At 38.5% G+C, this 23,215-nt stretch overlaps 1 protein-coding gene across 1 annotated transcript in view; it reads left to right on the top strand.

Moving 5' to 3' along the window:
- Atp13a5 (ATPase type 13A5) overlaps positions 1–23,215 on the top strand; it is an 81,939-nt gene that overhangs the window by 45,529 nt on the left and 13,195 nt on the right. Inside the window, exons 18-25 of the mRNA XM_013019303.1 lie at positions 4,273–4,397; positions 5,128–5,291; positions 7,579–7,704; positions 9,688–9,767; positions 11,978–12,020; positions 14,410–14,519; positions 18,629–18,725; positions 20,721–20,793. Coding sequence (XP_012874757.1) covers positions 4,273–4,397; positions 5,128–5,291; positions 7,579–7,704; positions 9,688–9,767; positions 11,978–12,020; positions 14,410–14,519; positions 18,629–18,725; positions 20,721–20,793 — 818 coding nt within the window. The remainder of the gene's footprint in view (positions 1–4,272; positions 4,398–5,127; positions 5,292–7,578; positions 7,705–9,687; positions 9,768–11,977; positions 12,021–14,409; positions 14,520–18,628; positions 18,726–20,720; positions 20,794–23,215) is intronic.

The following is a 23,215-nucleotide window of genomic DNA, read 5'->3' as shown; positions in this document are numbered from 1 at the left end:
TGCCTCTGCTCTGCGTCACACTGTGCTGCCCACCTTGGACTCTGTTGTCATCCCATTACAAATAAGCAACTCTCCTTACATCCATAAGCATTATGTGATTTATTTGGGTGTTTCACATACACGTAGGTATCTCTCTGGGGCTAAGAGAAGGAAGTAGTTGAAAATGCAAACAATTTTCAGAATCCTTTAGACTTGGGTTTATTTTCTGGGCTCACAACTATATCCCCCTTAGATCTAGGGAGACATTGAGCACAAATTCAATTCCTTGTAATACATACCATTCAATATTCTTAATTGTATTAAGGAGAAATTGTTCTCAGTAAAGGATAACCTATATCTTAATTTTCTTCTAATATTCTTCAGATTTGAAAGATTATTTTAAAAAATTATATGACAATGAAGTAGAGAAAAACAAAAATTGAATCAATTTTTATATATTATTATTTATATTTGATTTATGTTGATGATAGAGACATCACCCTTATTTATAAACAATTGGCTCTTCCAGATAAGATACAGAGATCTGTAGTTCAATATTATTAAATGTAAGATAATCACAAATCTTTCTCCTTATTCTGTGCCTGGTTCACCATTTGAAAACTGTGGAGTTAGATGATTTCTAAGCAACCTTCCAGTCATGACATTAGTCTTTGATATGCAATCACAAAGCTCATTTTAAAATACACACAGATTCAGTATTCTAGGCTTTGGTTGTTATTGAACAAGCAAAGTCCCAAACACATGGGAATTTGTAATTTATTAAGCACAGATTTGAATAGTAAATGTTAAGGTCCTGTGTGAAGAAAAGATTTACATAGCTAGTAATAGAGCATTGGAATCAACTCTGCCACATAACTATGAGGCTCTGTTCTCATGTGAGAACTAATAGTAAAATAGATATTATTATAAAAATAAGAAAATGATCAAATATGCTAGATTTCCAACTATCACCCTTTTTTTTCAGATGACACAAGGAGCACATCATGTATGCTATTTAGTTTCTATTTTCAAACAGTAGAGATAAGAGTTTTGAAGTGTATTATTCTCAGATTATATTTAACAAAAATTTCCAATCAGGAACAGAAAACACATCTTTAAAATTAGAGTGACAAAGAGAGAATTAAAAGAGTTTATTGAGATTCTTAGGCCAAAAAATCACTCTAGAGTAAAAAACAAAAGAAATATTTCATCAAATGTCAACCCCTTCCATTGGTCTAGTAAATTTCTGTTCGCCCTTAGGGTGTATTAGATGTCCAAGGAAGTTGTGGGTTCATTCAGAAGTGACTAAAATAAACTTCTTGTCCTTAAGAATTTTATATCAATCAGGGGAAATAGGTAATAAAGAAAATCTATAAAGCATTAGGTAATTGTCAAGTCTTAAATGGTTTTAGTGGGAAAATGACAGAAGGCAGGATTGTGGAGAGAGATTTGAGCAGGGATCTGAGTGAAAGGAGAGAGCAAGATACACAGCCCTTGGAGACAGAGCTGTACCTGGAACAGTAACTGTGCTTACCCATGCCACCATCCCACTGTTAGACTGGCAGTGTGGTGGAGTGCCAACATGACAAAATGCCCCAAGCAGGGAATGAAAGAGTGTAAAACAGAAATAAAAACCTTTGTCTATTTTTTATTTCATTGCCTGAGCTTCTGGTGTCACATCTAAGAAAATCATTGCCAAAATTGTTTTTCCTTGTATGTGGAAGATAGATTTAGCTTATATACTTGTAGGTAAATATGTTGACTGAGTGCAAGTATATACAAAAACATTAACAGAACTATGGTAGCTTCAAGGGAGAGCTCAAATAGTGTAATTCCTTAAGAAGGCAAAGGCCAAGTTCCCTAAAATAAAACACCGGAAAGTGAGTACTCAAAAGGGGTGTGATGGAGTTGAGGGGGAAAAGGTGGACAGATGAGGAACAGAAGAGGAGGAGAATGTAGTTAAGAATCAAATGTTACAAAATTAAGAAAAGGGAAGGAAGGGTTGATGGGGAATGATGGGGGGGAATGTGGAAAGGGGTGACATTGATCAGCATAAATTACTTCACGAACTGCTTTGTTAATGTCAACTCTTTTGTATAACTACTTAAATATAATTTTTAAAACCCTATGTTTCTTCTAGGAGGTTAACAGTTTCCAGTTTATGTTTAAGTGTTTTCCATTTCCAACTGGTAATCAGAAATCTTTCCCTTTTACATATGCTGTATCTTTTGTATATGAACACTAAACTATAAAACTTTTCTGCAGAGCAAAGGAAACAATCAAGAGAATAAGGCAATAACCTACGGGATGGGAGAAAATATTTGCAAGCCATGTGTATGATAAGTAATTAATATTATATGAGTAATATGATTAAATAGCAAAAGAATAAAAAGTCTGATTTAAAGTGGGCAGAAATGCTCAATTTCTCTAGCCATAAAAGAAATGCAAATAAAAAAAAAACATTAAGAATCCACCTCACCCCAGTTACAACAGATGCTGGAGGGAATGTGGCCGAAAGGGAAGCCTACTGCATTGTTGTAAACTTGTTCAACCACTTTGGAAAGCAGTATGGAGGTTCCTCAAAACTCCACATAGAGCTCCCCTATGACCAGCAATCCCACTTTTGGGCATTTACCCAAATGATCACAAACAAGGCTATACTAAGGTACCAGCACAACTATGTTTATCTCAGCATTATTTGCCATAACTAAGATATGGAACCAACCCAGATGCCCCTCAGTAGATGAATGGATCAAGAAAATGTGATATATATGTATATAAGTATATATATATATATATATACACACACACACAATGGAATTCTATGCCTCCATCAGAAAGAATGACATTGCCTCATTTGTTAGGAAATGGAAAGACTTGGAAAAAATTATATTAAGTGAAGTAAGGAAGTAAGTCAGGCCCAAAGAAACATAGGTCTCATGGTTTCCCTTATTTGCAATAACTAGTATAAGTTGAGGACAAACAAAAAAGTTCAAAAGCTATGTACATATGACCATATAAGATGATGTTAAGTGAAATGAACCCCAAGATAGGGACACAACTTGTTTTTTCTTTCTTACTATTGTTTTTAATGTATCTAAAATGTACTATGTGATTTTTTGTTTCTCTTATATGTTCTTCCCCCATAGTATAACCCCTGTTTTCACTGTATTTGATGTCGGTGCCCTGCATCTTGTATTTTTTCTAATTAGGGGAGGGGAAGGGAAATAACAAAATGCTGGAACAAGGATACAGGTTGACCCATTGTAACAATGAGATGTATAAGACACTATGTAGAAAACAAACTTGACAATTTGGGGGGAGGGAGAAGTTTGGGAGGTAGGAAGGGAAGGGATGGGAGGGGAAAAACAAAGGAGGAGGTAACAGTGCTAGATAGGAAATGTACCCATTACCTTACTCATGTAACTGTAACCCCTCTGTATACTATTTTAACAATAAAAAACATTAAAAAATAAAATAAAATGGAGAAGGACCTGCATAGACCTTCTCCATATAAGACAGCTTTGCTCATCATGAGTACAATGCAAATCAAAACCATAACAAGCTCACCCATGATGATTAAAGTGTTGGTGAGAAAATAGAGGAGTGCAAAACAGTGCAGCTGCTCTGGAAGATTGTGTGGTTAGTCTTCAGGTGGTTAAATGGATAACCATATAATCCAGCTACCTCATAATCCCATGTCCAGCAATACAACTGAAAGAATTGAAATCAAGGTTTCAATGAGGTGTTTACTAAACTTCTATGTTCTTTACAGCTTTATTCATGATGGCAAAGAAAGGGAGATGACCTTAATATCCATCAATGGATGAATAGCTCAAGAAACTGTAGTATATACATGAAATGAAATATTATTTAGACTTAAAAAGTGAGAAAATCCTCTGTATACCACCTTGACAATTAAAAAATTAAAAAAGTAAGAAAATCTTTCTATTGGAGACAATATGGACAAACTTGAGAACATCAGGCTAAGTGAAATAAACCAGTGGGAAGAGGAAAAAGTACTACACAAATCCATTTATATGAAAATGTCTCAAGTAATCAAGCTCTTAGAAGTAGAGTACAAAATGGTGATTATCAAGAACTAGTGGAGGAAGGAAATGGGAAGTTGTTCAATGGAAATGAAGTTTGGAAATAAAGAAAGAAAAATAATTGAGCTGTTTCCATAGGTTGGCTTTTGGAAATAATGTTACAGTGGACATAGAAGAGATAAGCAAATCAACTCTTGAGACTAAGTAATTATGCTTTAATATTGATTTTCTCCTGAATCCAAAGGGAAAAAGTGGAGTCCGAGTTAACATTTCTGGGACTTCTCATTATGGAGAATCGTTTGAAAAAGGAAACCAAACCGGTCTTAAAGGAGCTGAGTGAGGCCCACATCAGGACCATAATGGTTACAGGTTTGTTTCTAGAGGCCTGACAAGCCAACTTTATCCTGGGCATAATGTGCTGAACGAGTCACTGCAACTGAGTCAGAAAAGAAGGTACTCTGCTGTCGAATTTGTTCCTTGTGGTCCAGTCACCTATGTAGCAGTCCTGTGTAACTGGTCCAGGAGCTCTGCAAACAGGGTCCATATCTCATTCTCTCTGTATAATGTCCATTCCTCTTTGTGAGGAACTGCAGAGTATCAGGAGGCTCATGGCGAATGTTTAAACATGAGGACAGATGATGTGCTGTCATAGAAAGTCCCAATAAGACTTCTAAGTGAAGGATGTGAGCTCTGATTGATGGTCCCCAGGGCATAAAAGGCAGGCATGATGTATGTGTTCTGCAAACCCAAGCATGGCCTGGCTCTAAGTGTCCCAGATTTCAAGGATGGCCTTATGCTATCAGAGTAGAGAATTTGATTATGTTTGCTACTAAGCACTATCTGTTTCCTAAAGACTAGTCAGTCAGTTGTGAAGAGCTTACACGCACATTCACTGCAGGCTGGAAACAAGGCTAAGTATTGTGAACTTAGTGTGTACCCACTAGAGGCATTTTGGGGTGGGGGGAAGAGAAGATAAATGGTTATAAAACAAACCAGGGAGCAATAAATATCCCAAAAGAAAGGTGGTAAGGAGGCAACTCGGTACTGGCTGTTGCTAGATTCATATCTAAAACAAGGCCAAAATTTCTTTGTATCTCAGGTGACAATCTTCAAACAGCCATTACTGTTGCAAAGAATTCCGAAATGATTTCTCCAGGCAGTCAAGTCATCATTGTGGAAGCCAATGAGCCAGAAGAGCATGTTCCTGCATCTGTGTCTTGGCAGCTGGTAGAGAACCAAGAGACTGGACCTGGGAAGAAGAATGTGAGCAAATACAGAGGCCCCTTTTTCTAGGCCTGCACTCGTGGCATATGGCCCTGGTACAGCACAGCTGGTTCAGCTGTAGAAGTCATTGCAGTAATAATTCTCACATCTGTCCAGAGGGTTACAGTTTGCAAAGCATCTCTGAACACAACTCAGTCCTGGATGTGTAGTGCAGTTGCTGTCGTCCAAGCTTCTGAATGCAGGCTTTACCAAACAACTCAGAATCCCTGGAGTGGAAGAGATGTTATCATCCCCTTTTTCCAGGGGTTCCCATATGTTGTTATGTCTGAGAGCTGCTGATTTATACCTCTGCAATCACTATTTGATCTTTACAAAACCCTATGTAGTTAGGCTAATTGTTCAGAGTACATACAAGAAAATAGAATCAAATCCAGGCACTGGTGGCTCACACCTGTAATCTTAGCTACTCAGGCTACTCAGAAGGCTGAGATCTGAAAATTGTGGTTCAAAGCCAGCCCAGTCAGGAAAGTCCATGAGACTGTTATCTCCAATTAACCACCAGAAAACTGGAAGTGGTGCTGGGGCTCAAAGTGGTAGAAGGCTAGCCTTGGGCAAAAGAGCTCAGGTACAGTACCTAGGCCCTAAGTTCAAGCTCCACAACCAACAAGAAAAGAAAAGAAAAGAAAATAGAATCACATAAACTGATGAGTTGTACAGCAGAAACCAGACTCAGGTCTGTTTCCTACCAAAAGTTCATGGGCATTTTGTTTACACTGTGTCTTTGACACAACACTGACAGGTGGTGGGTGTCTTTAGCCAGCAGTCATCTTGTGCACTTAGAACAGAGAGCTCTTTCATATGACGAGAATGGCCAGAGCTTGACATCCCATCACTAAATGTAGCACTGATGCTTTTGTGTGACTTCAAAGAGAGAAGCCTCCTGGTGATGAATTACAGAAATGCTCCCTTGCTTCAGGCTGAGCAGCCTTTCAGATTGTGAAGTGTAGAGTAGACATTTGTGCACCATACCAACTGCACAACTGTACAAAATGGCCCTGCCCCTTCAACCACATAGGATGTAAATGATGATAGCTCTCTCTATCCCTCCCTCTCTCTCCTTTCATCCTTCTGCTGCTATTTTCCTTGTGTGCTCACTTGCTTCGCCATCAATATATATTGCCTGGCTTTTAGACCTCAGACTCAGAACTCAGGAATTTAACAAACTAGCGAACAGCCCTCACCTCACTCAGGGGTTTAATATGTTTGGTGAAATTTAGGTTATCATTGGAGGAAGTTACTTCATGGTCTTAGGTTTCTTCCTCCTCTCTGGCTTTCTATACTTCTACTTCCTACCTTCCTAGAACAAGTAAAAGATACTCCTGTCCTTATGTCTGGTGGAGTGCTTTATTAAATGCCCTTTCTTAGTTGTTTTGCAGTATGTATCATGTGTATGCCACCATACCTGGACGACAGATTGAGATGGAGCCTTGCTAATTTTTTGGTCCAGGCTGGTTATGAATCACAATTCTCCAGATCTCTTCTTCTAGATTAGCTAAAATTCCCAGGCATGAACCACCATACCTGGTCTTGATTTTTCTCTAAAGAAGGGAATATTCTCATCTCCTATAGTACTTGAATTCAGAGTCCTACAAAAATGTAAGGCTCTCTGAAAAGTGTTGCATGAAAAACCATTAACTGGTCAGGTGTGGAGGCTGTACATGCACTGACATCATCAGAAGCTTCCTTTGCAGCTAGAAGCTAAATGGGCCTGGAACACAGAAAAAGGGAACACTGACAGGTGGCAGGAATGGGGGGAGGGGGTTAGGAGCAGGAATAGCAATGATGCAGAAGAAGATCTGGGCAACATCATCTTCATTCAGGGTCACCTGCTTCAATAGGGTCATAACAAAAGATGGGGATCAGGAACTGAAAGGACCTAGACATTTGGAAAAGGGGTCATCTACTTTCCAGTGAAGAAACTGAACAAATGAATGTAAGAGATCTCTGCAAACCTAAGGCTGTGTGAGGAGAGGGATGAAGTAGAAATATGCTTCCTGCTCTTTCTTGTAATTTATTCCTAGTTGGTAAGGATTTATCTCCTAGGAAAGGACCCATGAGGTCTAAGTATCATGCAATCATATAATATGGGGTGCGTTTTGAGAGTGCTCTTCCTGGAGAACAAAGCTCCAAGCCAAGTAAGACATTCTGTATTTGCTGCCCTTCACTTTGCAATGAGAAATGAACACATTTTCCTCCAGGACACAACACAGGAAAGCAGAGACAGTCTTTGATAGCTAATGTAGAAATAATTCTTTCTCGATTTTAGGAAGCCTACATTCCTCTTGGAAACAATTCCATACCTGAAGGAGAAAGAGGGAGCCATTACCATTTTGCAATGAGTGGGAAGACCTATCAGGTGCTTTTTCAGCATTTCTACAGCTTGCTTCTCAAAGTAAGTACTCGAGAAGGGAAGTGTTTTGTTTTGCTCTTCAAATTAGTGAGGCACGGAGAGGAAGAGAACAATGAAGATGATGTTCAGCTGAGACTGTGTTAGTTAGGAAGCATACCTAAAAAGTCACTGCTCCCTTGCAAGATACCTTTGGTAGAATGGTAGACTGAATTTCCGGCTCATGTCGAACTTGTTATATCTTCTTGAGATGATCTCTGAGTCCTAATGTAGAGATCCTTTGCTACTTTGCCTTGGATACCAGAAGGTATGCAAAGTGAGTCAGACTACTGTACTTAGCATATGTAGATAAGCAAATTATGGGTTGGGGAGGTAGTGCAGTAGTAAAGCACTTACCACGCACAAGATCCTGAGTTTGATCCCCAACACAACCAAATGTAAATAAAAAATTATAAAGGAAAAAAGAAGTCACTGCTCACACAGAAAGCTCCTGATTCTACCTATACTAACCTGGCTCAGTGCATACTCAGGGCCACCCTTCAGAATTTGTGTTCTGATCCAGCTTCTCACCCCTGTTTTCAATCCAGTCTTGGCTGCCCTCCCTCATTCCCTCTCCACTTTGGAGAACTTCCAGATCATTCCAAAAGTATTTCCTGTTTTATGGGTCAGCCTCTTTGAAAGCCACCAACTCATGTCAGCCTGATCTCCATTCCCCTCCTGTCTGGATTCTTAAATTACAGCAGGAGGAAACAAAGGCCCTGTGGTTTATTTTCAACCTCATTTGTTATCTTGTCCTCTGTGTGTCCTAGTTTAAAATAGTGCTGTGCAGGGTTGTGCTGTCAATGTGGAAAAGATAAATGGAGCAAAGCTGAGGACAGCAACTATTTTTTAGCAAGGCCTGAAAAAAATTGGTCAACTTGCCAGTCAGGGACCAACAAATCTAGATTTGAAAGGCTTATAGCAAGCTCTTTTTTTTTTTTTCTCCAGATGGGAAGTTGAGACTCAGATAGGCTAAGTCATTTTCCTGAGGCTTGCACAGCTAATATCAGAATCTATTTCTCAACTTCTGGTCTATCACTATTTTCCTTAAAAAATTTTAAACTCAATTTTATTGTTATTGTAAAGGTAATACACAGAGGAGTTAAACAGTTGAACAGTTTTACCTCTTTCCTCCTTTTCTCCCAGTTTTTCCCCCAACTCCCTCCCCCATTTTCAACATAGTGTCTAGTGGGTAACCCTATGCATTTGTTCACCATTTGTTCCGCCTTTTCTGGGATCCCTCTTACCCCACCTCCAAAACAGATATAAGACAAAAGTTACAGAAATCAAAAATAGTGACAAAGGAGAAGAAAAAACAAGAAACATAGAACCTCCTGTTTCTATTTCTTGGATCGCATTTAGATAAACATCATTTTATATGATGATATGCCCATAGCTACAATTGAACCTTTGTGATCACCTCTGAAGAGTATCTCTCCTTTGGTCTCATTGTGTGAATGTCTAGAGTCTTGTATGATTTATCATATCCAAATATACTTTTTTGCCTTTTACCATTCAATGTGTTTACTTGTATATTTATAGGTACTTTTTAGTTATAACAAATGAGGGAAAACATGCAACTTATGTCTCTTTGGGTCTGGCTTGCTTCGCTTAATATAACTTTTTTCCTATGGTTATTTTCTCTGCCTTGCTGGAACTGTGGAGACAGACAGTAGGTAATAAAAAGAGCTGAATTTCCTTAAGTATTTTTATCCCTATGTGCTGCTTCTTAGTTATTATTATTAATTAGAGGTCACCCCAGCTAGAAAAAATGGTCTGCAAAAATGTAATAGAGTTGTGATAGAAGGCTTAAAGTGAAAGTTTTATATTAAAGCATTAAATTCCTTTATTCCCCTTCCTGACATCAGCTCTAATGACATACCTCCTAGTGCTATATTAAATCAGAGACCAGGAATGGGTTTTCAGGATTTTTATTTTTAAAATGTTCTTGGGTACCAATCATATGGCAATGGTTATTTTTCTCCTTAGATTCTGGTAAATGGAACTATTTTTGCAAGAATGTCTCCTGGGCAGAAATCAAGCCTTGTTGAAGAATTTCAGAAATTAAAGTAGGTGGTATGGCATAAAAGGAAAAATGTATCTGTTATCTATTGCTGTGTAACAAATTCTTCCAGTCCTTAGAGGCTTAGAATATTATTTATCACTTTTATGTAACTGTAGCTTAGGACTCCAGGTATGGCTCAGTTAAAGTCTGGGTCTCAAAGGATGCAATCAGGTGTTGGCCAGGAATGTAATCATTTCAAGGCTTTGACTTTACCACCAGAATCACTCTCATGTTGCTGGATAGATTTACCTCTTTGTGGACCCTGGAACTAAGAAACTCCATCTTTCATTGATGGTTGGAAGAAGCCACTCTTAGTTCTTTGAGACATGACCCATTTCACAAAGGGAACTTGCATAATGTCACTATTGGCTTACATGAGGTTAAGCAAAAAAGAAATATAGAGACAGAGACTGACAGAGAGAATGGACAAAGAGAAGTATTTAGAGAGACAGAGACACAAAGAAAGAGACCCAGAGAGGTGGATATTGTTGCTTTCTATATCCTAATCTCAGAAATGACATCTCATCAGTTTTCCTGTCTTCTCTTCATTAAAGGCAAATCATCAGGTCCAACCTACATTCAAGAGAGTGGATTTCACACTGTTAATAAATTGTAGGATGCCACAGACCACTGAGGGTCATTTTAAAGCTGCCTACACTGCTGTACCATCCATTTGGTACTCAAAAAGCATCTTGTAGAAGATCTCCTGCTTAAATGTGAAGGAAAGAAATGATGGAAAAGAGTTCTATAGTTTAGCATGGAAAAATTGGGAGTGTGTAGGAGTGACTACTCGGATGATTCATTAGATGATAGGCGAGCAATTTCTAGCCGTCTTGGCAAGAAGTGAAGTGACATCTCTGTAATAGCGGTGTCCTTTCTTATTTCACTCAAAAACATAGATGACCAAGTTACATCAGAGAGAAACAGTTTTTTTGTTGAGACTAGATCAACTTTTTGCCTTCTGTGAGTTTTACAGTTTCGGGACTGCAATTTAAAACAACAACAACAACAGAGAGTAGTGAAACTCTGGATGATTGCTTATGAGTACTAGGACAAATTGGGAGAGTCAAATACAACCTAATAGCTCCCATAATGCTTTCCCACTGGGTGAATGACCAGTATCTAAAGTGACCTGCTCACTCATGTGTCTCAAATACCTGAGAAATTTTTGTCCCTAAAGCAAAATTAACTCAGGAAAGCACATGCTATCTGAGAGTAAGCTGTCATCTCAATTTCTCCATCTTCCTCTTCCTGGTTTTATCATCTATGTTGTGCATAAGGCTATGCAGATTCTTTTTCTGAAATCAGGGAATACCAGAAGAGGCAAGGACATTAGAGTGATACAGAGATCAGATACGTGCATTACGTATGAAGGATGGAAGCCATTCTCAGCTCGTATGGGTACTGTGATGACATACGTGTGCATATGCTGTAGGGTGATTTCCATCCAACATTATCCCAATACCAAATCCAGCCCAATATTTCAGCCCAATATCAGACTGAACCATATGCATTTGACCAATCTGATCTACAAAAGAGTCTTTGTTTTTGGCCCAACCAGCAGTAAGAACCTGATATTTATCCCTTAGTTGATTTCATTGTTTTATCAGATTTGGGGAAAATGTCACTGAATTCTTCATTGTATTATAACCAATCAATTCTAGTAATAATAGAAGGCGCTTGAAATTCCTTTTCTGACAGCAGCTCTAAGTTTTACTCCTCTACATATAAAATGCTAGCACATCTGACTGCTTTGGATGGAGGCATATTATTTCATTGTCACTCTGAGCTGCATTAGAAGTATGGGTACTTGCCTCTAGTTTTGTCTTCTAAATTATATCTCCAATGTTTCTCATCTAAATTTATGACCTCTAAACCCTCATCAGCAACCAGAATTCAGCCAGGTTAGGGGATGAGCTCTGTATTAGGCTGTGTGAAAGAGGACACGTTCTGATGTGTGTGATCACTGTTTTGGCTGTTGACCTTGGCAATATCACTACCATTTCAGTGTGATTGATCGAAACAATTTAAATAATGCAATGGCCTTTCCTCCTATGGGACTATGTCTGTCCAAGGAATTTGCCTTCAGCATGATCTCATGTATGTTCAGCATACACTTACACACACATACACACATTACCTATGAGTTAGTTGTGATAGAAATGATTCGAAGGTATTGTATGCAATTCATTTTCCATATCCTTTTCCCTGCAGTTATTATGTGGGCATGTGTGGAGATGGAGCCAATGACTGTGGGGTGAGTAGAAATAACTTCTGCTGTTATAGATAGCTTATCAGTGCCCCCTTGAACACTCCCAAGTTCTCTGAGTCAGTCTCTTCATCCTCCTTCCAGCAAACATTTCTTCATTTTGTTGTGTATGTGTTCACCTCTATCTGACTATGAGTGAGGGGTGGAGGGAGATAGAATGAGGTGAATCACTCAGCTGTTTTCTGGAAACTCCTGGAACAACAAAGAGGTGCTACTCAGACTCCCACATTTCAGACATAGTAGAGACTTTACAACATTACCTGGTTTAAATAGTTTGTGTTACCAATAATAAAATGAAAGTATATACCTGATAAAGTCTTAGTGAAGGAAAAGAGGGGTTTTTAGTTTTTGTTTTTGTCTTTAGGTACTAGTCTTGGGGCTTGAACTCAGGGCCTGGGCATTCATTGTTCCTGAGCTTTTTTGCCAAGGCTCAGAGTTCCACAGCTCTACTTCTGGCTTCTTGGTGGTTAATTAGAGGTAAGAATCTCACAGACTTTCCTGCCCAGAGCAGGCTTTGAACTGTGATTCTCAGATCTCAGCTTCCTGAGTAGCTAAGATTATAGGTGTGAGCCACTGAAGTCAGGCTAAGTGAAGGAAAAGTTTAAAATGGATTACAGTTTTGAATTATATGTAAATTTTACTTATTTCCATCAAACTTCCCCTCTGAGGTTCATATTTAACTTTAGCTTCACCAAAAGCACTCACTGAAATCTTGACTGAACTATTTTGCCACTACATACTATAACAAAGCCTATGCCCAGTGATTCTCAGATTATTTTTCATACATGACAGAAGGGAAGTATGTGTTTCATATTGTGAGTTTTAAAGATGTTGTTGAAACAAGAGTTTATCTTGAGGATTACATATATAAAGGAATTTTTAGTAGCTAATTGTGTGATACTGCATGAAGATGGTGGATATATGTAACTCAGTGGTAGACCACTTGCCTACCTTGGGAGAGGGGTGACCCACAATATTAAAAATGAAATTAAAGAAAAACAAAGAACAAAAGGATGCTGGCAGCTCACATGGGTAATCCTAGCTACTCAAGAAGCTGAGATGTGATGATGGAAGTTTGAAGCCAACCCTTGCAGTAAAGTGCAAAAGACTTTTATCTCCAATAGCCTACTTGGAAAAAGCCAAGAGTAGCTCTGTGGGTCAAATGGTAGAATGCTAGCCTTGAACAAAAGAAGCTCAAGTTCTAGGACCAGTGACGAAGAAAGAGGAGGAGGAGGGAGGAGGAGGAAGGGGAGGAAGGAGGAGAGGAGGATTGCTTTGTAGCCCCAAAGCATATTAAATATTTTAAGATCTAGATATTTTACTTTCTTCTTACATATTTGCTCCAAAGTTCTGTGAAAATTTTTGGTCATACTTGATTTATTAGAAGTTCACTTTTGCCTTATTCTTCATGAGTAGAAACTAGATCTTAGTCTGTTGTTGAAAAGTAGAATAAATATCAATTCTTAATAATTATGTAGAGTTCAAAATAAAACAAAGAGAACAAATGCAAAAAAGAAGTCTCTGTTCCCCCAAGAGTTCATAGAACTCTTGATAGATGAAATAAGTATACATGAAAACAACCCCTCTACATTACCTAACAGAGCTACAAAACAGGGGGAAAAGAGGAAGGAGGAAATATTTGAATATTTATTGAACTTGTATCTAGTATATATCATCTGTGGTACTAGGTACTTTTGTATTCTAAAGAACTTTATAAATACAAATCTCATTTCATGCTCACACATTTCTTATAGGATTAGGAGCCCTTTGGCCTGATTATTGACCAGTCTTTTTCTGCGTTCTCAGTCTTGTCAAGAAACATTAGTTCTTACTGCTGTGGGACAACACAGTTCAGCATAAGTGGAACCCAGTCTCTCATCCACTGATTTTGCTGTGTGCCTCCTACTTTATCCTAACACTTAAGTGGTTGGCTGGTCCAGGTAGAGTAGAAGGTGGGAATTAAGCTCTTTTCCTCATTTTTCATGGCCTTCTAAGTGTAAGAGCTGAGATGGTGAAGGTCCCCAGCCAAAGTCCATCTGAATTCTGTCACTTTTAAAAGGCTTTTGAAGGAGTACTTCTATTTCCTTATGACATCTTCTTTCCACACAGAAAGTGGGGCTGCCTGGAGATGCATGTGAATGCATGCACACACACATATGTGCAAACATGATTCACTGTTTAATTGCTGTCTCTTTAATTGGTAACTTTGTGGGTCAGGAACGGCAAGAGATACCAGGTTAAAGAACAGCGTAACTAGAGACCCAGAAAATAAAGATTTCCAGGTACAACTCAATGATGTGATGGACAGTGTATTAGTATTTGAGTAGTCAGAATCTGGAGTGAGCCATCATGAGTTGACATGGATCAATCATTCCAGGCTCTGAAAATGGCTCATGCAGGCATCTCGCTGTCAGAGCAAGAAGCATCAGTGGCATCCCCTTTCACCTCAAAAGTAGCCAACATTGAGTGTGTGCCTCACCTGATCAGGTAAGCGCCACTTCCGCTCCCCTTTCCCCTTGGGGCCAGCAGGCTCATCATCTGGCTGAGGAGACAGACAGACTTCTACTATAACTTAAAGTCATAAATGCCATGATAGAGATGTGGGCAAAAATGCTGATAGAGCACTAAATTGAAGTACAATTAGCGCTGTTTGAAAATGCTAAATTACACACACACACACACACACACACACACACACACACACACACACACGATCTTTTACTGACTGACTCTTAAAAATAGGTGGGTTTGTCATGTGGACATTTGATATTTAAAACCTGTTTGCATTTCTTCTCTGTTTCTTTACTTCATATACTGGATACTTGCTGGAATATGTCTCCCAGCCAAAAGTTAGAAAGCCAAAAGGGGACAATACTAGTTTATCCAAATGCTGTTGTATGGCTCCAAAATGGAAGTTTATGAATATTCAAAATGTTGACATAAAAGATAGTAAGATTGGTTAGGCAACGGAAGGAAGGAAGAGCAGTTCATTTTCCCTGTTTATTTTCTCCAACACTCTACCTTTATTTCTGATCTGATCTTTATTTATATCTTAAATGAAATTACAAATGAAACAGTAGGTTTTGTACTGTTGTTCATAAATCTGTTTCTCATTGTCTACTAAGCACTTGGGGGTGACTTCCAGACATCTATGTAGTCAGTGTTCTGGAAGTCATCACCAAATTTTGAGGTTTATCCCCAAATGACAACCTTGTAACTCTTTAGTATGTCCGTTGGTCCATCAGGACCAACAACTTACTTACTTTAAGGAAAAAGTCCAACCTGAAATTTCATGACTTCAGACACGGCAGCTTTACACATTTCCATGGACTCTGTACCCATGTTTTTCTCCAACCTAACACATCCTTACATCTTCTATCTTCAGAATAGCACCTCTTACCAACTCCACAGGCCCTGATTTTTTGGGGGGTCAGTTGTGGTGCTTGAACTCTGGAGTTGGACGTTGTCCCTCAGCTCTCCAGCTCAAGGCAAGCGCTCTACCGCTTGAGCCACAGCACCACTTCCGGTTTTCTAGTGGTTTATTGGCAATAAGAGTCTCATGGACTGTCTTGCCTGGGCTGATTTTGAATTGTGATCCTCAGATTTCAGCCTCCTGAGTAGTTAGGATTAGAGGCACGAGCCTCCGGTGCCAGGTGCCACAGGCTCTGATTTTCAGGAAAATTTGGTCCTTTAAATCAAGCATGGATATTCAGAAGCTCAAAGTAATTTTGACTCATCACATGTGTTGTCCCACAGCAGTAAGGACTAATGTTTCTTGACAAGACTGAGAACACAGAGTGCACAAAGAGGCTAATACTTTACTGATTTGTCATTGCCAAACCTCTCTAAGATTTTGGCTACATTCCTGTTGGCTTAACCTTGGCTTAATACAATGATAGCATCAATAATGTGATACCCATCATGAATATAAATCATGTTGTTCTCTGTGTCAAAAAATAGTGCAGTCTTTATTGAATGAGTTAAATTCTAGTATGTGTGTATATGTGTGTATGCAGATCCATACAAGACAAAGAATTTTATACCTGTTGTATGATGAGATGTACCTCATGAAAATGAACCTACGTAAATGAACATCCAGACAATACAGTAAATATTCCACTTGAGTTTCCGAACTCAAACCATGAAGAAAATTTCCATGAGTCTGGAAAGATAAATAGGATTGGTGTAAACAGAACGCAGGAGTGAATTCTAGGTGGGGAGAGGGGAAAGCTCCTTATTTACAAACAGGGTGGCAGTTTCAGATTGTGGCATGGAAGCCACCTAGCCCAGCTGGCAGGGATCTTTCTTAGATGGGAGCCATGTGGGTTAAGATGGAGAACATGTGTGAATTAGCTCTTGTAGCGAGCCTGACCTCCTGAATAGTGATACAAGGAGGCTACCTCACCCATCTAAAAAGCGTTGGTACTTGAACTTCAGATGCTGTTCTTCATGCATGTAGCTCAATTAATTTCTGAATGCCAAATGCTGTTTAGAATACAAGTCATGATGTAATATGTCTCTGGTGGCAGATGGTAGAGGAAGACTTCAGGATAGAAATTGTTTGCTTTTATACTTCACAGCTTCATAAGAATTAGATATGATTCAGCTCTGTTAAGCTCATTTTACCTTTTATGATCCTTGACAGTTCTTATTCCTGAGAAAGTGCACTGGGGTGGGGGAGGAGTAGGGAGAAGGGTGTAAGCGATAATGTGTTTTTAGATGCATACATCCACATTTGCATTTTTCATTTTTATCCTTTGATACATGATTCACTGATTTTTATAGTTCAGGTTATTTAGGATAAGAACTGTATCCTATTCATTATTTTTTTTTAGCAATCATAATGCCCTATCACTAAGCTGGGCACATCACATTAGAAGGATATTTAGCTAATATGTGAATAAATGTGTGAGCTACTTAAAATTCATAATCATTAAGAGCTGAGTAATTGTAGAGTCCCATGCAAACATTCCTTATTGTGTACATAATTTTTTTTAATTTCAGTTTCTTTTGAATCTGGGTGTTTTCACTTTTCTGGAATTATGTATAATTGCAGAATAAGGCTAGAATCATAATATTTATGTCAGACTTGGGAAAACAATCCAGGCTTCTTTTCAGCTTTTTTTTAATTTTTTTCCTGCTCAGTTCTGTGTCAGAAACAAATGGTAGCACCTCACCGCCTCATGGAAAACATCTGCCTGAGCATCCCAGTCTATTTCTTACCCTTCACCTTCTCATCTTGCCTGAGGCAAAGTGGTTAATAGTTTGTCTTTTAAGACTTTTCGTTTCATGTCTCTATTTGGTTAAGAAAAGTCCTGGAGCAGAACGAGTGTCCATGTCACCTGCTGGAAATTAAAAACAGGACGGACGCGGTCTGTCCCATGAGGATTTGTTCCTCTCTGAGCAGAAGAGACTGAAGAACCATCAGGTGTTGCTTCTTCACGTTGCCGTCTCTTGGTCTGCTATGATTCATCCTGCGGCAGAGCTCAGTTGAAAGATAACAGCTCAAATAGAATTTTTTTTAAAAGAGGAATATCTACTTTCTGAGCTGTGGTTTTTGTTTTTGTTTTTGTTTTTTTTTTACAGCAGCCTGGATCTTTTGATCTCTACCCCAGCTTAGATGACTGCCCCAGGTCCTTCCTGAAATATCAAAATCAGCAAACTTATCTATCTCAAATATTAATCACATCCACACCACTTAAAATTTGAAAGCTCCCATTCTTTAGCTTTATGCATCTAAGAGCCTCTAGAACTCACAATTTCCCAGAAAGCAGAGGTTGTTAGAAGTCATAATCAAGTCAACGTTTGGCAATTTGCACCTTATCATAACGTTGCAGTGTGTTTATAATGTATATGGTGATCTTATTTCATGGAAATTACTGCTTGATACATTTTATATTCTTTGTGATTCCCAGTGTAGCTGGTATCTCCTAAGACCTAAATAAAAGTGAGTCAAGAATCAGTGGGGGTGTAATGATGAAAGTATGGCATACACAGAGGAGAATTCCAGTGATATAACCCTTTTGAACAACTAACTTATAGTTTAACAAAATAAATACTAGGAAGCTGTAGCATGTTTTATTGGTAGGGGGAGGGATTCCAAAGGAAGGCAGATGAATGGAGAGAGAAAGAAAGGGTAGACAATTACAGCCATAATAGTCAATGTACATATGTGAAAATAAACACAAAGTCATTTGAGGGGATAGGTGGGGTTAAAGAATCAAGGATGGAAGTAATGATTAAGGATAGTATGAATGAATGAATGAATGAAAGAGTAACTGAGAGAATGAATCAGTGACTTGGTAAATAAGAGAGTATGAATCAGTAATAAGTCAATGCATTTGAATAGGGTATTAAAATCAAGCTGTTTTATGTACTCATTACCTGACAGGAAATGAAAAACTCTCTTTACAACATCTTAATAATAACAAAAAATTATATTTAACAATATCAAACTGTTTTTAAATATAAAATACACATAAACTATGTAAATGTTTTGAAATATAGACTTCACAATTTTTAATGTATACAACTATATTATATGATTTATTTTAACTAGTATATGTGACTAATTTTTTATAATTTATTTTGAACAGAGAGGGCCGAGCTGCTCTGGTTTCGTCCTTCGGAATCTTTAAGTATTTGACCATGTATGGCATAATACAGGGTGTTGGAATTTTACTGCTTTACTGGGTATGAATCAAAATCATTTCTTTTACAACCTTGTTTTTTTCTTTAGAGGTATGCCCCCCTCCCCGCCACAGAAGATTCAGTATTTTATAAATAAATAACATTTCCCAAAATGGTGCCTACAAACTTAGGAACCTGGTAAAATGGTACATGAAATATGGAACTAGAAATAAGTAGATGTGGATCAGTTTTCCAGGGTGTTGGGATTTTTGCCCTCTTTGAGTTCCTTTTTCTTTGAGTATGAAGAGATCATCAGAGCATCCTAAATATAACTCAGCAGGAAGTAGATCAGTCTTCATCTGTGGAATAATTTTGGCAAAGGACTAAGAAGAGATTTAAAAAAGAGAGAAGTTTTTGGATTCGATTTTAAATCATTATAATTCTGCAAATCTTCCATACTGGAGCTTTGCTCACAAACCTATCCAAAACTTATAGAATGAGCAAAGACTTAGCAGTTCTTTGGCACTGAAAAGAGATGCTTAAATTATGAATCTATTAAGAATTAGAACTTTATAAAGATTGAAAGTAATTTTCATTAGTCCAAGCATAGCCTTCTCTACAGTGAAATATTTCAATAGGGTCAGAGAATTGTAGGGAAAAAGATATTTCACTGCTTTTGATGGGGATAGGGGAGGGGGTAAGGGAAGGTGAAAAGATGCACGAGAGGACCACAGATTAGAGCATCCTGTGGATTATCACCTAAGGCCATACACAGGGGGTTATAAAGAGGCCAGGTGAGGAGAAATAAGATCTAGACTGAGTCAGGTAACCTGGATTCAAGTGCTGCATCCATCCAAGACCAATATCAGGTCTTTCCCTTAGCCAACACCTACCCCCTTCTCTGGGAGGCTGAACTGGTGGACTGCTACTCTCTCCTTCAGGGTGGTAGGAAAGCTGATCTTAGAATGAAAACTAAAACTATGTTGAAAAATTCTCCCTATTCTGTCTCTTTCTGCATATACATAATTTTACCACTTTTATGGGAAAAGAAGAAGAGAGGATAGGAGAAATAAAAGAGATGAAGTTGGGATAGGCCTTGCAGTTTTCCATAAAAGTTGAAGCAGAACTTAAGTGTTCAGGAATATGGGTAGAAACTAGTCCATTCAGAACTCATTCACTCTGATGGTTAGACAACAACCCAGAAATAACTGGGCCTTGGTTTCATCCTTTAAGAGGTCAGCCATAGTTTGTACATGTATAAGTCCTTACATATAATATTCTCAGAGCCAGGATATAGTTTAGAGCTCGGTCAGTGGATATGAGCTAATAAAGGTAGCTAGATTCAAAAGATGTTATAGAAGATGACTTCTTAAAGAGTAGTAATTTGACATTTATGCCTAAATACTTCAAGTCTATAAGTGTGAGCTTGAACGTTGTTCTGTGTCTATTCAGTTATTTACAGAGTTGGCAATGAGCTTGATTAGGGAAGGCTCCTTGTTCATTTTGTGAACATTAACTGGTTCCCAGAAAGCTATGATGCAGAACCAACCCGTGGATAAGGATGGAGAAAAATTCCATTTAAATACGCTGAGCCCTTGACTTTAAATTTTAGGCCTAAAGTTCCTGAGAGAACTTTTAGGCCTCAATATCTTATATTGAGAACTCAACAGCCCAAGTTGCAATGACAACTATCAAATTAATCTGACTGATAGATGGTACCAGTCTGACTGAATCATTGATGATATGAAACGCAGTAAATTCTGGCATATACTGATCCAGTGTCATTCCTTCCAGTGAGATGGATCATGGTTTCCAACCTAGGCAAGTCTAGTTAATCTATATAAATTATCTCTAGTTAATCACAGAAAAATCCAGAAGTGGTGCTGTGTTTCAAGTGGTTGAGTGCCAACCTTGAGCAATAAAAGAGTTCACATCAGTGCCCAGGCCCAGAGTTCTAAGCTCCAGGACTGGCAAAAGAAAAAAAAAGAAAAATGAGTGTTGGGAATAATAAATATGCAGATAGAAACCACATTTAACATTTATTTTTTTCTTTTATAGCAACTACAAATCTTTGGGAATTATCAGTATCTCGTGCAAGATATGGTTATTACTTTGATGGTCTGTCTGACAAGTAAGCATTTTAGCAAATCAAACCTTCCAGGTCATACTTGTGTGTGAGATTCTAGAAATACACAAATAAGAACTTGATAGCCTATGGTTTTTTTTTGAAAGTAATACTTGTGGAAGTGAACTGAGGCTAGATTAGTGGTAACATATCCCAATAACAGAAACCTTATTGACATAGTCTGAATCCTTTGTAGTTTGTCTTGTATATAGAAAAGTGAAAAATCTAAAAAGGATTTTTTAACCCAAAAGCCACTTCCCATTACTCAGCCATGCCTCACATTGACATGAAACTAGATTTCTGCTAAGTCTTTGACATGTGAGAACAAATGCTAACGTTTTCTTATAGCTGAATCTTCTCAAAAGCAAGGTGTGGCTTAGAGCAGCTATTGTTCATTTCCTTCCTTTGAGATGACACTGATAAAGCATTTCTGATCAAGGAACTCAGAGTCTGATACTAACTTTTAATAAGTGAAAAAGGTGTCTACCTCAAGGGAGAGCACAGAAAATGAATGGTGCTGTCACCTCCTTTTCTTTGTTCAACAGCAGGAGGTTAGGAAAAAATAACAGAATAGCAGACAAGGCAAGAAATTAATAACCTTGGAATTTCATGTAGCATCTTAAAATACTGATATTGAAATCATTTATTATAGCAACCCAATGACAAAACTTAGCAGTATCTGAGTGATCAGTAAGATCAATTTTGGTTATTAGAACTGAAATGTCTATTCATAGCCCATTAAATACTTTTCTACATATATGAATGTTTATATGGCTGGATAATCTTGAATAAATGATATTTCTTCCATAATGTTGGATATTTTAAAGCAATTTACATGATTTGTTGGTGACAGTGCTAAAAAGAAAAAGGAACCCCAGGAGGTTCCAAAACCTAAGCTAGTAGACAGAAGCTTGGAGGCAAAGTCCATGGCCCAAACATCAAGGCCATGCCCCTCTTCCATCTCTCCTAATCTCTGACCTTTCATAAATAATTTAAGACATTAAAATTTTCCTCATAAGAAGTGTCATAGTGTTCTGAGGGTCAGGTACAATGAGACTCCTGTAGAAAATTTCATAGCCCAGACCTTAGTAAACACTCACAATGAATTGAATGACCTCATGCTGTACCTGTCCCCTCTCTACTGTTAGAAGACTAGGTAACTCAGTGAGCACTAGAGAAGAATCAGAATGGAATGGATTCAGGTAGGATAGCATTATTAGAAAACATGGCACACTGGCCTAGTGTTGCTTCTGAATTGGTATGTGACTTCGAGCAAGTTATTCTGAGTTTTTGCACACTTGGTTAGGATAACAAGTTCTGGAGTTGATCCCCATGAGGGTGGGGCTACTTCAGTCTTTTCCTAGAGATGTAATTCAGGGCCTCATGCTTCATAATTGTGCTTCCAGGTTATTTGCTATTAGTTTATTTCTCCAATAGGGTTTCTCACTTTTGTCTGCACTGACCTCAGCTAGCAATCTTCTTACTTCTACCTCCCAAGTAGGTGGGATCACAGGGGTGTGCCACTACACCTGATCTCACAGCTTCTGTATGAAGTCTGCAAACCACATTCCATCATCGCTAGTGGGATGCAGAGAGAACTCCAAGCACTGAAGCCAGTGGTTTCTATGATCTAGGTGCTTGGTTACTCTTTATCCCTGTCCTCAGTCCACCTTGTGCGCCCTTTCTTTGTGTGCTCAATACTACCCAGAGTTAAACCAAACGTCACAGGATGATGTTTCTTTCTTTTTTTTTTAAGTAACGACTTTAATGATTCTTTTTTTTGGGGGGGGGTCCAGTAGTGGGGCCTGAACTCAGGGCCTGGGCGCTGTCCCTCAGCTCTTCAGCTCAAGGCTAGTGCTCTACCACTTGAGCCACAGCACCACTTCCAGGTTTTTTTTTTTTCTTTTTGCTTATGTGGTTCTGAGGAATCAAACCCAGGGTCTCAGGCATGTAAGGCAAGCGCTCTACCACTGAGCCACCTTCCCAGCCCCACAAGATGATGTTTCTTCAGATACCAGCCACAAGTTTGGGGGTCCGTATGCCACCTGGAGCAAATAAGGGTGGTTATAAATATAAAGGTTCCCACTCCCCTTGGTTTCAATGAGTGCTGCAGTAATTCACAGAACTAGGGAAATGCTAGACTTACTATTGCAATTTTAGTTATAGCAAGAGTATACAAGTCAGAAAACAGTCAAAAAGAGACACATACAAGGTAAAGTCTTAAAAGAATCCCAAAGGAGACTTTCCTTTTCTTTTCCTTGTAGAGTCAGGAAGACTTTCCTTTACAGGGTCTGTGACAATGTGTAGAGTATCATAAACCAGAGAAGCTCATTGGAGTTTCAAAGTTTAGAGTTATTGAGATCTTATTGCGTAAGCGTGAGTGACTAAATCATGGGCTACACTATTGGAAGTCAGGCTATACATAGCT

The sequence above is a fragment of the Dipodomys ordii genome, unplaced genomic scaffold (assembly GCF_000151885.1).
Source record: "Dipodomys ordii isolate 6190 unplaced genomic scaffold, Dord_2.0 Scaffold45, whole genome shotgun sequence".
Lineage (NCBI taxonomy): Eukaryota > Metazoa > Chordata > Mammalia > Rodentia > Heteromyidae > Dipodomys > Dipodomys ordii.
This window is presented reverse-complemented; position numbering and strand designations above follow the sequence as displayed.